The following is a 17,100-nucleotide window of genomic DNA, read 5'->3' on the forward strand; positions in this document are numbered from 1 at the left end:
GGTGACCAGACTTAAGTCTGGTTCGATGTGCCTAGCAATAGGACCGTGTCCGCAAAAGGGGAGCGCCAGGTCCGCCTGCTGACAATGGGCAACGCACAACAGTTTCACGATCGTGTTATGCTGTACAGCAAATGGGCACAAGTTACCGCCATTCCCTCTGTTCAAGAGGAAAACGATTCCAACGAAGAAAAAGTTCCTGCCAAAAGTCATCGTGAGGATGAATGAGAAGGGATTTTTTAATGATGAAATGGTCCTCGAAAGGTTTCGTCTCGTGCGGTGCAGGCATCCGGGGGTACTGGTGAAGCCTCGCAGCATGCTCATCCTGAACTCTTTCCGCGGCCACATAACCTCCCTTGTGAAAAAAGCGGTAGCGGATGCGACCTGCTCGTTATTTCGGGCGGTGGGGAAGCCATTCAAAGACCGCATCGGTGCATTCTACAACGAGTGGCTCCACCAAGAAAACCCAGACACCAACAGGGCGGCTGAAGCAAGCTTCTTTGGGCGAAGTGGCGCAATGAGTCAACGATGCCTGGTATGGACTACCAACAGACAGTCTCTGCGGCGTTTTCCATGTGCGGCATCTCAGCACCGCTTCCGACGTCCAGCGGCAGCAGTGGCTCATAAGATGATGCTCGCGACTGTGTCCTCACAAGCGACGAGTGAGAGATGTCTTGAACGAATAAATGTTTCTTTATGACTTGGCCTTCTGGAAAACTTTTTAGGTGAGCTGGGACTGCAGGGTGCTGCAGCATCGACCTAAATTCGGAGTCTCAACTTTTTTTGGCCAAAGTGGGTCGCGAGTTGGGGGTCGACTTATAGTCAGCAATATATGGTAACTAGATTCCCTACTTCCCCCACGACTGCCCGGCAGTGGCCGGGAGTGCTATGCATGGAATTTCCATGCCAATTATCTCATGCTGTACTATGTTCTCATTTAGCTCATCTCTTTCTGGGTTCACACTGTGGCTACACAGAAAGCTAATGAGAAGAGAGGTTGTCTGGCACTCTCACTTGCACTGGCACTTGTGAGCGTGGCAGGCTGTGGGTAGGCCATATACAAGAGCTCGAATAACAGCTTCACAGCCACATACTCAAGTGCTGAATAAGTTTACTTACCATGCCCAAGGAATAGTTTGAGAATTGATCAAATAATGGCACTCAACAGCACAATTGCGTATTTGTTTTTTTTTATTTAACTTCCTAGGCACATTATGCATTAAAGCTCTGGAACCTCAAATAAAATCGAACAACTGCATTTGCTATACATATTACATACCTCAGCAATTAAAATGCAATGCAGCTAAGGCACTTGACTCTTCTGGAATTCAGAGTGCTTGTCACTGCGCTTTAACAGTGACACCTTTGCCTTTTCCCGGATTTTCCATTTCAGACTTGCACTTATCATATGCTTTTGTCAACAGCATGTAGAGTCGATGGGAATGTCCGTGGCTGGTGGCCAGTACATGTTCAGCCTGCAAACATACCAAAATCACACTCAGCAATAGTAATGCTCCCGAAAATCTAATGCAGCAGAAGCAATATTTTTTTCTTTTACTTAAACCCAGACTAAGAAGTATACATTCATGTTCATAAATACACTTCCAGGAAAACTCGCATGCAGGATAGCATATTTGCAACTGCAGTGATTTGGTGATGACAAAGGAAAAGGTAGCACAGTCTTCACGAGTGACATCTTTCTGTCAACAAAAAGGCCACTCCAACCGCGAGTTTCAGTATGTCACCGCTGCTGCAGAGAATTTCGATAATTGTAGTTCGTAGCAGATGCCAAACGGCAAGCATGGTTGGAAACGCAGATCTCGAAGTAGCGATTTGTAGGACGCCCCACAATGGTATATTCGTAATTATCAAGACATTTCGTTGCAGATCAGGAGGCTCTGTCTCCTAGCTGAGTACTGTCGACTAGCATATAGCGCCGTCTACTCAGTATTATCACCAGCTTAGGGCAGTTGCTTGGCTGAGTAGGTTTTTCCATGCACATAAGGACACTTAGTACAACTCTCGTAACTGTATTAAGAAACCGCAAACACAAAACCATGTAATAAACGGCAAAACACTGTCATGTGGGTAGCGCTGCTTCTTTGGAGGGCTATTTGCTACAGCAGGGGCCACAGCTGGAAGTGGCTCAGTCTAGTACAGTTCTCTCCACAAGGCCAGTAGTGTTTGGGTGGTATGCTGCACTCATTATATGACCACCAAAGCCTTTGACGAAGCTCATAAATTCTTCAAAACAAACTGTGGTCCGTTGTCAGTCACGATGGTCCCCGATATGTCAAAACGGGAGAACAGGTCATGGAGACACTGGATTGTGTGATCCGCCGTGGTCTTCTACACAACGTAGACTTCCGGCATTTTTGAGTGTGCATGAACGAGTAACATTTTGTCTTTCAAGAGTCCAGCGAAGTACAAGTGAACTCTCTGCAAGGACAAAGTAGGCCATGACCAGGAATGAAGTGGAGCTCGCGCTGGTTTGTTGCACTGCTGCTGACACCCCTGACATCTCTTTTGCTTTGCTCCACCATCTGGATCAATTGCCTGCCACCAGACGTAGCTCCTCGTGAGTTCTTTGATTCTCAAGATACCAGGGTGACCCTGATGCAGTTCCTCAAGCAAGAAGTCCTGTTGTTACAGAGGCATGACTACTCTCATGCCGTACATCAAACACCCTTGATGGACTGCAAGCTCCAAATGCTTGTCGAAGAAAGGTTTCAAATCCTTCCCAGCAACAGCCAGATCTGCGACGGCCAGCCAGCACTTGTGAATTCCAATACCTTGCTCAGTAAAAGGTCATGCCTTGTTTCATAAGCTCTTGGCCTGTGATGGGAGGCGTTTCAAAATGAAGAAAATGGAAAGTCTTGCTTCTTCTACCAATTCCTGTTCACTGCTGTTGAGCAGCGACCGCAGTTGACAATCTGCTTCCGTGTTGTCACTAGATTCTTTTAACTCAAGGGTGTAATCTTAGGCTGACAACACAACCGCCCACCACTGCATAAGTACAGCTGCCAGCATAGGAATGCCCATTTTTGGGCTGAAATTCGCTTACAGTGGTTTATGGTCAATAACGAGAGAAGAATGTTCCCGTAGACGTAGAAATTAAACTTCTTTTTACGCCGAATACGAGGGCAACGCCTTTTTTCTTGATATGAAAGTAATTCTCTCGGCACTTGATAATGTGTGCAATGCATATGCAGCTGGTCGAACTGATCATTTATTCTGTTCAGAAGAACTGTGCCTATGCGGTATTGGGGTGTGTTACAGGCAAGTTCAAGGGGTTGCTTCAGATTGTAAGGGGCAAGAACTGAAGGGGAGGACAAGCCATAGCTGCTTTTATCTCCTTGAAAGCAAGCTGGCAGGACTCATCCCACATCCACTCTGTTGTTTGCTTTAGCAGCTTGTAGAATGGGTGTACCAAAGTCGACAGATGCTGAACAAGCTTGCTGTAATAGCTGACCATTCCAAGGAAAGACTGCACTTCCTGCTTGTGTTTTGGAGCAGGCGCACTCATCTAAGCTGATACCTTTACAGTAAAAGCTCGTTAATTCGACACTGACAGGACCGCGAAAAATTGTGCAATTATCTGAATGTCAAAATATCGAATGAACAACAAAAAACGTTTGCCGCAACAGGACGTACCTTTATTTGGCAAAGAAATCTGTTATTGTTGTCTTCTTTTTCGAGCAAATTTGAGAGACTATGATAGCTCTAACAGCTACCAGGTGCTCCGCGACACACGCACCGTCAGGGATTTGTTCACAGAAGTCCCCCCGCACGGAAAAGGCTTCTGCGGCTTCTTTCACCGTGCACTTAGGCATTTGGGGCAACTGCTCACAATCATCACCTTCCAACGAATCGTCGTTGGCAGCGCCTGTCACTTCATCAATTATTTCATCCTCGATGAGATGACAGGACACAAAGGCGAGGCCGGTTGAAAGCAGCGCAGTAAACACGCTGGCGAAGCGCGCAATTGCTAAAAAAGACGCCGCCATACGGTTCATGAACCGCGATTGTGGCAGAAAGAACAAACGGAAACGACGACACACGCCAAAACGAGACTTGCTGTCGATAGGGTTAAATGGACGACACCAACACGACGGCTGCGACACAACAAAGCACAAAGACGCCAGCCACTTCGGCGGCCGCTAACCTCACTTCCCTCGCCCTCTCTCACGCTGCTGATGGCGATGACCATACGGATGGTCTATCAGCCGTACAGTACACTGATCTCCACTAGGGGAGCTGGATGCCGCATCGGGCACCCAAAAGTGAAGCCACCGGAAGTAAGCGCCCTTGTCCCGGAAGTCAGCCTTTGGCAGTGCATGAAATCGGGCCACAGCACAGTTTTTCAGTTCCAGTTTTGTTTTCCTACTTAGCATTTCGTCTTTTCGTCGTTCTCGCCTTTTTACATGACAATGCCTACCTGTTGTGCCGACAAATGAGCGAGGAGACCAGCAAAGTCTTCGGGAAAGGCGTTTCAAAAATAAGGGTCCATTGCATCACAATGGGACGACACTAGCAGACGACAGGACGTCGCTACACGCAGCAAGTATGGAGCCTCGTCTACTCGGCTCGGTGTCGTCAGGTTTGCCTAGCTTCGCCAACTCTGCTCTTTACTGTGATGCTTGTTCCCATGCTCAAGCCCAAGTTATGCTATCAATGGCGGATAAATATAAGAAAGAATAGGTTGAAACATTCACCAGGCAGCTTACTTTGCAGCGACCATTTTACTGAAGTATGTTTAGTCCAAACCGGAGCGAGCGCTAGGCTACTATCTTGTGAGGTGTCGACGGTGATCGGTTGGTTCACATCAGCGCCTCCAAAAGGTATGGTTGGTTGGTTGGTTTATGGGGTTTAACGTCCCAAAGCGACTAAGGCTATGAGAGACGCCGTAGTGGAGGGCTCCGGAAATTTCGACCACCTGGGGTTCTTTAACGTGCACCGACATCGCACAGTACACGGGCCTCGAATTTCTCCTCCAAAGAAATTCAACCGCCACGGCCGGGATCGAACCCGCGTCTTTCGGGACAGCAGCCGAGCACCATAGCCACTAGGCCACCGCGGCGGCTTCCCAAAAGGTATGGTACTGCTTTGGTATGGTACAGCGTGTCATGTACTGTTTCGTATTGGAGTAAGTTAAGCCTGAATGGGCTTTAATTCGTGGTGCTTGGTGCAGTCGACTTCTAACAGCGCTTCTCATGCGCACTGAAGCATTCGTCTTTCTTGTCAGTCGTTCCTCTCGCGCTGTTCCTTTTCTTTGCTACACGAAAATTCGGTTTTAGGATGACCTATCCTCATCGTCATTCCCCTACTTCTCCTTCACGCTCGGAAGACAAGAACCAGGCAAGAACATAGTGTTTAATGCACATACTCCTTTGCTGCGGCAGGGTGAGACCTGCATGCCTGTTTTCTTCGGTTTCTTTGAAATTACAGGTCTCTGCACACAATGCTCACATTTCTCGCGTTCAGCTTGCTTGTTTCTTTCATATAACAGCAGACATTACACCAAAACAATGCAAAAAACTGAGAACGAAAGGGCGAAAGACGCGACTTTTTGCATTGAAATACACAGCAGACACCCGACTTCCGGGACAAGCTGTCCAACTTCCGGTGGCTTCACTCGCGCTCGTCTCGGAAAGCGGGAATGCGGCATCCAGCCCCCTAGTGGAGATCAGTGGTACAGTAGCGCCGCTTGTGGCAGTGTTTTTTCTTTTTGCTCTCGGCGCACCGGCTTGGCGGGCTGCGGAGTGAAGTCAAATTAACCGACACACGGCAAAATTTGTTCGAATTAACGAGAATTTCGCCCCATAGACTGTTATGTATAATTGTAGGGACCTCGCGTACGCGTCGAATTAACGAGCTTTTTACAGGGGACGTGCAAACCCCATTGCTACCAGATAACGGAGATATCTAGAAATCTTGATAAGACGGCTTCCAAATTGCGCAAGTGTTCTTCCTTGGTCTTGCCTGTGACCAGAATGTCATCAAGATAGCAACCAGCTCTTTCCAACCCTTTCCAAGTATTGTCCATGATTCTTTAAAATATGCTTGGGGTAGACGAAATGCCGGAAGCCAGATGATTCATGCTGTACAAGCCCTTGTGTGTGTTTAACGTCAGTAGCTTCCAGGAGCATAATGACCTGCTGGTAGGCCCTATTAAGGTCAATTGGGAAAATCCCTCGCCCCCCCACAAGCACTACTAGAAGGTTACCTATCCAAGGTAGTAGGTGGCGGTCTACTTCCAGACAGGGATTGCTGGTGGTTTTATAACTGCCACACAGCCAGAGGCTTCCACCCCTCTTTACCACTGGTACCAAGGGCATCGAGTAGTCACTTGTACCAACAGGTGTTATGATGCCAAGCTTCCAGCCGAATATATTGCAACCATTCTCCGCCGAAAAGTGCTGGTTCTAAATGTCCACGGCATACAGGAGAAGCTCCGTGGTCTGATCATTGTGGTTCATAACTCTCACCAGACTCTTAGATTTCACCAGCACTCCAGTATATGTGCACAGTTTTAATGAAGTTGGCTGTAGTTGCTTACATCCCTAAATTCGGGCCACGAGATGACAGATAGAGCTGCGCTAGTGTCAAGCTCCATTGTCAGCAGGATGCCGTTGATGTTCAGGGCCGCTGTAACTGGGGCTATGTTGACTGCTTGAAGTGGGACAGATGACTTGTTTTGGATGGATGCCAGCCTCTTCACTCGTCTCCATGGTTTTGTCTCCCTAGCTTTCTTTCCTTTGCGGAACACACGCTGAATGTGCCCTTTGTGGTTACAATTGTAGCATGTATCGCCATTATGAGGGCACACTTCACTAGAACGATTGGGTGAGCCGCATCAGAAGCAGACTGTTTTTCAACTCAAACCTTTTTCACATCTGGCGCCACGGGCGCGCTGTTATGCATGAATGCCACATTTTTCATTGCAGTTTCCATGGCTAGAGCTCTATCTACGGCCTCCTGGAAGGTTAGCTTTTAGTTCTCCATGAACAATAGATGCTGACTGTCTTCCCAGAGCAGGCTGTGGACAAAACAGTCCTGACGTACTTCATCCAGGAAGCTTCCAAATTTGCAACTCTGCATCAGGCTTTGAGGTTTAATGACAAATTTGGCACTGCAAAATTTCAGCACGCTCTGCAGTGACGGACGGTTGCAGCGTCAGGCAATCACCCAGGAGTTTCAGAAGACAGCCAAACTCTTGCAAGGACAGTGCATCCAGTGCTGCCAACAACCTGATGGCACATGGGTATTTGCACTGATGAGACTAAGAAAAGCAAGAACCTTCTTTTCGGTGGGAACATCGTTCACCAAAACGTAAGCCTTCAGTCTTTCCTCATACGAGCACCAGTTGCTCGTGGTCGTGTTGAAAGCTTCAAACTGACCGACACGACTCATGACTCACTTCAAGTTTCTGCTGCCGAAATGCTGATTTCAGGAATTCCACCGCTGGGTAATCTTCAAGGCAGGAATCTCTCTACAATGAAGCCAGTTTCCTCATGCTGAAAATTCTATACGATGCTCCCACACTCATCGCCAATATGTCACGTTTGGCATCCAGGAATTGGGCAGAGTAGGTGAAACATCGAACATTGTTTATTCTTGCTACTTGGCAGGCTGCAAATAGGTTACATTACTGAGCACGGTGGGTCCATACAAGTGGTCTTTTAAAGCCAGCACAGGCTATCAGATGAGCAACAGCCAAACAATGCGCATGTGCGTACAGTATGCAATAACACGTGTACGTTGTTTCACGTGCACACAACACCTCTTCATAACAATTTTTTTTGCCTGGCCCATAAACTTAGCAGTGGCCAGGTTCACCTACATCAACTAATGATCTCTCCTACCTTCACAAATGTGCTAGAGTTTCAAGAAGGCAATGAGAGTTGACACACTGCAGACTATCCTGGACATGAGATATGGTTGAAAGTCTTAGTGCGAGCAACGTGAATTTTTTTCTTTTATATTACCCACAAAAATGGGTGTTTTAAAGGGGTCGTGAAATGTTTCCTGAAAATTTTGAATGACGTGCGTATTTGGAACTCTGACCCTTCATTCTATAGTATACTTTGGTTTGTTTCATCATCTGGGTTGCCTGAATAGCGAAAAAAACTAAATTTCAGTTTCCCAGCACACGTCCCCCTGAACTCACAGCAAACGTCATCTTAAGAAGCCAATAAGAGGCGTCTGTCGTCAACACAATGTCGTGGCTTAGCGAGGCCTGTTGAGCCATAGTTGACCGAGGTCAGAGCACTATATTGACCCGAATGTGGTGTCAAAATGACTGTCGCCTGCTCAGAATGGAGTCTGCTAGCTGTTAGGCTGACACATGTGCGAAAACTTGGCCGGCGCGCCACACCAGTCGCCACTTGTGAACTGCCGCCTACTGCAAGCAGGGACACACGGAGCAGCAAGAATCTTTGCGCCGCTAGACTCAAGCCCGGCCCACAGCCGGTGTAACACTTTGCCACTGCACAGCAGCGCCTGCACGCTGCTTGACTTCTGAAGTTCACACCAGAAAAGGAAAAATAGTGATGTTATCAGAAAGACTGCCTGCTGTACTCGATCAGCGACAAAGCATGCCTGCCCATGTAGCGCGCTTTCGGCAACGGCACTGGACACGGGCACACCGGGCGACGAACTGCACTACTCTCTGGCTGCCCTGGTCGTTGCTAGGCCTGTTTCGCACCGAAGCCGTGGTGGACAGCACTTCGGAAGTAGCCTGGGTTATAATAAAATGCCTACTCGTGGCATCGCTTTACTGTCAACAGCATCGTCTCATCAAAAAATATGGTCACTTTTGTGATGCGCTCGGTGGCAGAGCTAGCAGCGCACGAGCCGGACCGTGACGGCCGGGCAGCAGCAGCTGAGCAGCAGTTGTAACAAGAAATTTGATCGTATTACAGTTGCTACTTCTACCAGCAACTCGGTATTGTTCAACGATCCTCAAAAATGATCTATTTTCCATACTTCTTGTTTGTTATTTACGTGAAGAACAATCTTTAGCTCATTTTTATCACGCCAGCAGACGGGATCCAGGCTGGCCAGCCAGCCTGCACACTCGATGTATTTCATATTCGCACCAGAAAAAACAAACAAGCCATGCTATCAGAAACGCTGCCTGCTATGTTCCAGCAATGACAGCATGCCCGGGCGATGAACTACGAGGCCCTGGTCGTCGCTAAGCCTACGTATCGATACGAACGATAGCCGCCTCGTTCGTATCGAGTTCATGCAAACAGAAAGTCGTCGAGATGGGCTGACCTTGCTCAGCTCGATTCTCTGACTCAAACCGCCGTTGTCAAGAAACACCACCTAAACAAGTTCACGTAAGCAAGGCAACATCGAGCCACTGATACTGGAGCCACAGAGGATAGAGAAGCAGAACAGGAACCGAAATTGGTCCCGGGTCAGTAATAGATTTAAGACCACATGCTGGAGCTTAACATAGTACAATTACGTGTGCAAATAATTGGAAAACTTTGTTTTACTTTCTGATTCTTTTATAAAGCTATTAATTTAGGGTAAATGAAAGTTAACGATTAACTCTACATTTCTAAAGATCTTAAAATGACGTAGTTGAGTAGTGCGTGTGCCGGCGGACGGCACCGCATGGTCGTTTCGTGAGTGCAAAAAGGCAGCGATTTAGGAATGGCTTTAATAAATGCAGACTCAATAATGAGCCGAAAATATCTCGGAATCAGCATGTCAAATGTTTATGGAAGCAGTAAAAATTAAAACCGGGCAGCTTCATTTTCTTTTCACAACCCCTTTAATGCGCTGTGTATATATGTTCCCATCCATTTATTTGTTTTATGAGTTTGTCATCTCTGCTGTTTTACAATTATAAATAATGGCGAAAGAGGCAGAAGTGGGAGATGCAAGAGATGCACTGGCGGAAAAGATGCAAGAGCAGTACACTGGATTCCTTTCTTTACAAATAAAGCATACCTACAACATGAGGGCTACCTTTGCTTATCAGCCTTAAGCCTTGGTTGGGTAGGACACTGATATTTTATACCACATAACAAGAGGGAAAAGGAACGACAGGAAGTGGACACACAAGTGCTTGTATGGCAATTTTCTGTTTATTCTCTGTCCTCGTTTTTTGCATTGCAGTGTATTTGTATTGTAACCCTGCATCAATCAGCAGTTTCCTACTATGATTCCTTAGGATTTAATTTGGACTGTCAACAGATGTTAAATTTGTAGGCTTCTGCATTTTATGAGTTTATTTAGAAGCAAAATCAGATTTTCTTCATTGAGTGCATCTCCCCATAGCAAGAAAAAAGAACGGAACTTTTCAAAGCTTTTATCTATATTACTCAGGAATTCTGGGTTTTCTGGGTCTGTATTTTCACTGAGTTTTTGGCTTTTGGCACACGTCATTTGAACATAAATAAGGATACAGAGTACAAACAGGAATATATTTATCACAGTCAATATCTACTGCAGAGTTCACAACTATATAGATTAGTACTTCAACAATGTAGCCATCGTGGTGGCTCAGCGGTTATGGTGCATGGCTGCTGTTCAAAAAGACACGGGTTCAATTCCGGCCGCAGCGGTCTCATTTTTATGGAGGTGAAATGCTAGTGGTCCGTGTACTATGCAATGACAGTGCACATTATAGCGCCTCAGGTGGTCTAAATTATCCGAAGCCCTCCGCTACGGCATCCCTCATAGCCCAAGTCACTTTGGGACATTAAACCCCATAAACCAAACAATTTTCATAATTTATGCCGATTCTTCAGTGTTATGGCTAGTTATTGCAGCAGTCACCTCAAATGGCAGAGTGAAACATTGGAACGAGTCCCTCACTGTTTGAACTAGATATGTGAGTGCAGAGTACATTCAGCATGCAACGTGAAAGAAACAGCTAGCTTTCTATCCTAGCTAAAGAAAAAAGCTAATCCCGTTTATGCACACCGAAATCCTAAAACTGGGAGTATTCCCATTAAATCTGAATCAATGATATCTCTACCAATAAAAGGTTTTCAAATTTTATTGAATGCACCATACTTATTTGCATAATGGACACACCTTCACGATTAAAATATAAAAAAACTGAGGTGCGCATTCATTGCACAGAGTAATATATTTAAAATTCCAACCAACCAACATAGATGGCATGCTCATTATGAGAGTGTGTCTGCTAAGCAAGTAAATACAGTATCGAAAAATGTAGAACCATATCAATTTATCACTAGAACACAGTCGGCTGGACACGTGCCAAAAGTGAAATCAAGCTCTAATGACATGCAGGGAACATTTCCCACAATGAAAAGCTGCAAGATTTATTCTATGTGGAGCTTTTGGGCAGCTCACCTTCTTAAAGTACTCCATGGCCTTCTCAAGTTGGGATGCGGCATGATACAGCTTGCCTATGCTATACAACAGCACAGTGTAGACAGGATTGTACTGTCCATAACACTCCCTGCAAAACAAAATACAGTGGTATAAGCTGTTTGGAGGCACTACTAAAAGATATTATCTGCACTCTTCTCAGAATTCACACCCATTACACAATAAAACTTTCAAAAATTCCCATGAATTGACCATACCAGCCGGCCAAGTGGCTTCACTGGAATCACATCAATCTCAGCAGCAGAGATTACTAAAATGCCTCAATGAATTGATTAGTAAGCAGTGAACTGAGAGGCCCTTCAGTTCCTACTGGTGTGCTCAAGTCAAGATACTGACCTGTAGCACGCCAGTAGGAATGCAATGAATGTTGGATAAGGCCTTCTGCCGCATTTTCTCAACTCTGCAGCTTTTTCACAAGGCTCAGAGGAGGAAAATAAGAATTTTTTAGAGATATAACAGCTACATTTTGGGAGAGTGGTAAAAATTTTTTTATTTTTGCCCACCCCTAAGCAATACCTCTAACGGGGTCTTTAAGGTAATAAAATGAAATGAAATGAAATTGCTAATATGCTCAAAGCATTTCATATAAATATACCAAGAAATAAAAAAATTTTCACTGAAAGCCGCATCTCTTCTTAAGATGGTTGAGCACCAACAGCACCAGCTGTTGCCTGTTCATGCGAAATACACTCTTTACACACAGTTCAAGTTTTGAGTTCCAACTCTCCTAAAACTGAATGAATCACACCAACCAGAGAAATCACATTTTTGAAAATCTAATTACGATTTTATCCGGCACACTTATGAACTTAATTAATGAGCCTTAGTTTTTAGCCGACAAGTTAGTGTGATGGAGGAATGCAACAACTTCCTCTATTGTGATTAAAGTAAGCATAATGAAGCTGCTCAAGTATCCGTTATGGTTTACTTGAAAGCATTTATAACATATCAGTTCAGATTCCTTCCACAAAGCCTATCATCACCGCCACATACTACTATCATAAACTTTTTTCACTACTCAAATGCAATGTCTTGTTACTATTCCTTAATACTGTACATCCTGATCAGTTGAAACAGCCACTTTCTTGCATGTGCAACACTGTGTGGTAAACTCCACGTTATCGAGCACTTCGTAAATCGCGCATGTCACAAAGCTGGGACCCACACTGAGGCCTCATAAAATAAGGAAAAAAGATACAATAATAATAGTAATATATGGCCATTCCACACCAAACGTCCAAGACGCTGCGCTCGACGATCTCCGATTTGTAAAAAAAAATTCATGGAAACTTAGCACAACGTGCATAATATAAGCTTAAAATATTGTTATGTTGCCCGAAAGGCTAGAACAAGCAAGGGTGACCAGAGCGCAAAGCGAACAACACAGGAAGCACCGAACAACAGTGCGCGCACACCAGTCAGGCACTTCAGTCACATCGTCTTCTGTGAATATCCGTTGCATGGCCCCCCGTCCGGAAAAACACCGTTACAGTGTACTGGAGCCGCTGCGGTGGCTCAGTGGTTATGGTGCTCGGCTGCTGACCCAAAATAAGCGGGTTCGATCCCAGCCGCGGCGGCTAGAATTTCTTTGGAGGAAAAATTCTGGAGGCCCGTGTACTGTGCAATGTCAGTGCACGTTAAAGAACCCCAGGTGGTCGAAATTTCCGGAGCCCTTCACTACGGCGTCTCTCATAGCCTGAGTCGCTTTGGGGCATTAAACCCCCATAAACCAAACCAAACGGTGTACTGGGTTACGTTGAGGGGCATGGCGAGAGGTAGGCTTTCAGGCGAGAGACTTGGACGATATCATGTTGAAGGTGGCGGGAGGAAGCGGCGGGACAACGTAGCGACGCACATGCCGGCTGGAAGCAGCTGGGAGGAGAAGCCGAAGTTCAAGAAAGGTAGAGACAGGTTGTTGGCTGTGATGGTGGCGATTGTATGGGGCAGGACAACACTGCGGGTCAGTGCGAGGTCAAGGATTGGCGCAACGATGTAGTCACCATCGGGAATAGGGCGAGAATGTGTGAGGGAAATGAAAGATAAGGCTTGAGAGGGCAGGTGGGCAAAGTCAGGGCAGGTCTACCGAAGCGATGAGTTGATGGGGTCAGGATCGAGTTGGGGAAGCTCAAGGTGAAGGACACCCTGCGAGCAGTCAATGATGGCAGAATGATCTGACAAAAAGTCTAAACCGAGGATGAGGTCATGGGCGCATGGGGTAAGGACGGTGAACTGAAGCGGCGTACTGTGGTCACGTATTGTCACGCGAGCGGTGCACAGTCCCTCGACAGCAGGTATGACACCATCTGCGACGCGCACACGGGACGTTGCAGGCGTAAGGACTTTGCATAGGTGACGGCGGAGGTCAGCACTCATCACGGAAATATGGGCACTGGTGTCAATAAGGGCGCGCACAGGAACACCGTCAACTGTAACTTCTAGTAGATTGGGTCGAGTCGTTAGTAGAGGGTTGGAGGTCCGAGTCGTTGATGCGGCGTCCCCTCTGGGAGCTGCATCACTTCGTTTTCCCGATGAGAGGGACGGTAGGACGCAGCAGTCGAAACACGAGGCGACTGCGGTGAGTGTGAGCGGCGGGCTAGCGGCGAAGGCGAACGGGAGGACTGTCGTTGGAGGTTGATCGGCGGCCTTAGACGTCTCTGATGGGCGACGGGGTGAAAAGCGGCGAGTATAGTTGGGACGGTAGTAGGAGGTGTCGCGTGGGGGTGATGTCCAGGGGCTGCGGCAGTGGCGGGCAATGTGGCCGATCCGAGAGCATTGAAAACAGATTGGGCGGTCATCTGGCGTGCGCCACTCATTCGGATCGCGGTAACGCCGTGGGGAATAATAGGTGGGACGGAAAGGGACTGGAGGTGGTGGCTGTGGGGACAAGTTTCCAATGGCGCACAAAGCCGGAGAGAGGTTGAGATGGGCGAGTTCTTGCCGCATGACAGCCTGAATAAGCGACACGGAAGGCAGTGTGTCACTAGGTGTGGTCGATGATGTTACCACAGGGGCTAGGGCTTCGAGTTCACGACGAACAATTCTTGTCACTGTGTCGGTGACAGGAGGAGAGTCTGAGGGCACTTGAGTTTGAAGTCATTGGTCCTGGCAAGAAGATGTAGCGCCTGTGTTAGGAAGTCGGGAAAACTGTTGAGAAATGCGACGGCTTTTGACTTGTTCAAATCGATGGCACTCCTTAATAATGCTGTCAACAGTTGTGCAGTCTTTGCAAACGAGCAGATGAAAGGCATCGTCAGCAATGCCTTTCAGCACGTGGCCCACCCTGTCGGACTCGCTCGTGGTGGCATCGACTTTGTGGCAAAGCGCCAATACGTTCTGTATATAAGCCATGTAAGTTTCCGTTGACGACTGCGCACGAGAAGCAAGTTGTTTTTTCGCAGTGATCTGCCTATCGTCAGGTCTTCCAAACAGTGCTCGCAATTTCTCTTTGAATATATCCCAGCATGTAAGTTCTTCTTTGTTGGTTTCAAACCAAACCCTCGCCGTTCCATTCAGATAGAAAATTATTTTAGCAAGCATTAACGTTTGATCCCACCGGTTATATGCGTTTACTCTCTCGTAAAGGCTTAACCAGTCGTCGACATCGGTGCCGTCATTTCCCGAAAAAGTACCAGGGTCGCGGGACGAAGCCATGACCATGAAAGGAGCAGCAGAAGTGGTTGGCGACTCGCCTGGTGGGGCCATGATGGTAGTAGCACCGGTTTGACGACTGCTTCAGAGCTCCGTGGCAGTGGGAAAGATACCCGCCACGCTCCAACAAAGATGTTATGTTGCCCGAAAGGCTAGTCACAAGCAAGGGCGACCACAGCGCAATGTGAACAATGCAGGAGGCACCGAACAACAGCGCGCGCACACCAGTCAGGCACTTCCTTCACATCGTCTTCTGTGAATATCCGTTGCAATATTTTTGCTGAAAAATATTTATTCGTGAGTTCAGCTTGGTTTAAATGTTTCGAAAAGGCATGAAACCAGGCAATGCTCAATAACTGATAAAAGGCCAGAATATTTAGAAAACACTCCACAACAGACCTCTCCCGGCCAACATCATTAGCGTACATGTTCCTGGTCTGACGGGCAAAACATGCGCCATACCGAGGAGGCTCTCACCGGGACAAGAAAGGCTGCGGGGTGTCTCGAATCGGGGAGCCAGGGCAGCGGGGGAGCGCTCGACACCAGCAAAACCAATTCAGAACTGAAAATGGACGATTTTGCTCATCGGGCCACACCTTTTTGACGTCACACTGTTTACACCAGGGAGAGGTCTATTCTTTTAATGACATTTGAACAGATTCTATCTTTCGATGTAATTCATATTATGTATTTTGGACAGTTTCAATATTTATTTTAAAATTTTAATGAAATGCAAAAATACTATTTTGACATTTTTTTAAATATCAACTTCCTCTCAGAAATTAAGAAATGGCCATCTTGCTTCCCTAGATGTCTTTACCTATAAACAATGTTACAGCAGATGGAACTCTATGTGTAGAAGCGAAATAAAATACTGAAGTTGCAGAAAAGTGCGTTTTGAACTATAAACACCAATTTATTTCACTCTGCAGTGGTCCAAGTAAAGATAGAAAAGCTGGCAAGTTTAGTAGAACCGTTTATTGTCTTTCATTTCTGAAGGTTCAATTGAGGTGATTTTTGTTTAAAGCGAGAAAAAAATTTTGAATGCCGTATTTATTTTATTACGCCGTAAGTTGTGTCATCTCTTTGTGCCTCTTCACCGCAGAGCACAGCACCGTCAGCATTGTGACCAGGTGAAATCTACAGTTCTCATTCTTAAGTGACATCTCCACTGCAGGCAGGCATCAGAACATTGGGTAGTCAAACAGATATTCATGGGAAAAAATTGTCTTCGCACTGCCGTGGCGGCACATGCACCAATGGGATTGTTACTCCGTGTGTTCATGCTGCACTCAGTCAATGTCAGAGCCATGACAGATGTGTACAGGGCGCGAGGAGGAAGCAGTCACGGTATCGCAGAATGTTCAGTCATATGAGAGTGAGGCACCTCCGTGCGATCGGGCCACGCTAACCGCTGGGCTGTCTCACATTACCTGAAGCCGTGGTGAGGACTCCACTCCATCATGTGCGCTCTCCGTGATCTTATTCAGACATAAATAAAGGACTGGTGCTACGGTTGCCATGCCGGCTGGTCGTTCCTTCCTCATGGTATGCATGAGACAGCACACTGAATACCCTCGTTTTTGTGCTCTTGACTGCCTGACGCCACAGCGGGTCCGTTCGAATTTCGAAAGCGAAAATGATCTCACTTATCGCATACCACCCACCGAATGGTACGCGATATCTGCCATACCTAGGCCCTAAAGATGCCCAACTGCAAGTGAGGGCAAACCGTAGTGGTTATCTGGCCACAAATGTGCCATGCCAGGTGCTGTGCTATGCGGTGAAGAAGCGTTAAGAGGCAACGCAACTTGCAGTGCAAGAGCTTCACTTCAACATTTTTTTCTCTCTTTAAACAAAAATCACCGTGACTAAAACTTCAGAAATGGCAGGCAATGAGCTGTTCTACTAAACCCGCCATCGTTTGTATTTTTACTTGGACCACCTCAGGGTGAAATGAATGAGTGTTTATGGTTCAAAACGCACTTTTCTGCAGCTTCAGTATTTTATTTTACTTCTATATATTCAGTTTCATCAGCTTTAACATTTTTTTATAGGTAATAGACACAC

General features: G+C 46.6%; 1 protein-coding gene and 1 pseudogene across 2 annotated transcripts in view; both read right to left on the bottom strand.

The window, feature by feature from the left end:
* Positions 1 to 1,198: 1,198 nt before the first annotated feature.
* Positions 1,199 to 17,100, bottom strand: part of LOC149354471 (histone-lysine N-methyltransferase SMYD3-like) — a 68,323-nt gene continuing 52,421 nt past the window's right edge. The window contains exons 11-12 of one of the 2 annotated variants that reach the window (XM_089583338.1): positions 11,344 to 11,452; positions 1,199 to 1,472 (exon numbers count right to left, since the gene is read on the bottom strand). In XM_089583338.1, the coding sequence (XP_089439464.1) occupies positions 1,338 to 1,472; positions 11,344 to 11,452 (244 nt within the window). In that variant the 3' untranslated portion in view covers positions 1,199 to 1,337. Of the gene's footprint in view, positions 1,473 to 11,343; positions 11,453 to 17,100 lie in introns of those variants that run through there. The other variant, XR_016291331.1, reaches the window with a different exon arrangement.
* LOC149354472 (uncharacterized) lies at positions 11,436 to 15,493 on the bottom strand (annotated as a pseudogene).

The sequence above is a fragment of the Amblyomma mixtum genome, chromosome 3, assembly GCF_055824585.1.
Source record: "Amblyomma mixtum isolate Tamu chromosome 3, ASM5582458v1, whole genome shotgun sequence".
In the NCBI taxonomy this organism is placed as follows: domain Eukaryota; kingdom Metazoa; phylum Arthropoda; class Arachnida; order Ixodida; family Ixodidae; genus Amblyomma; species Amblyomma mixtum.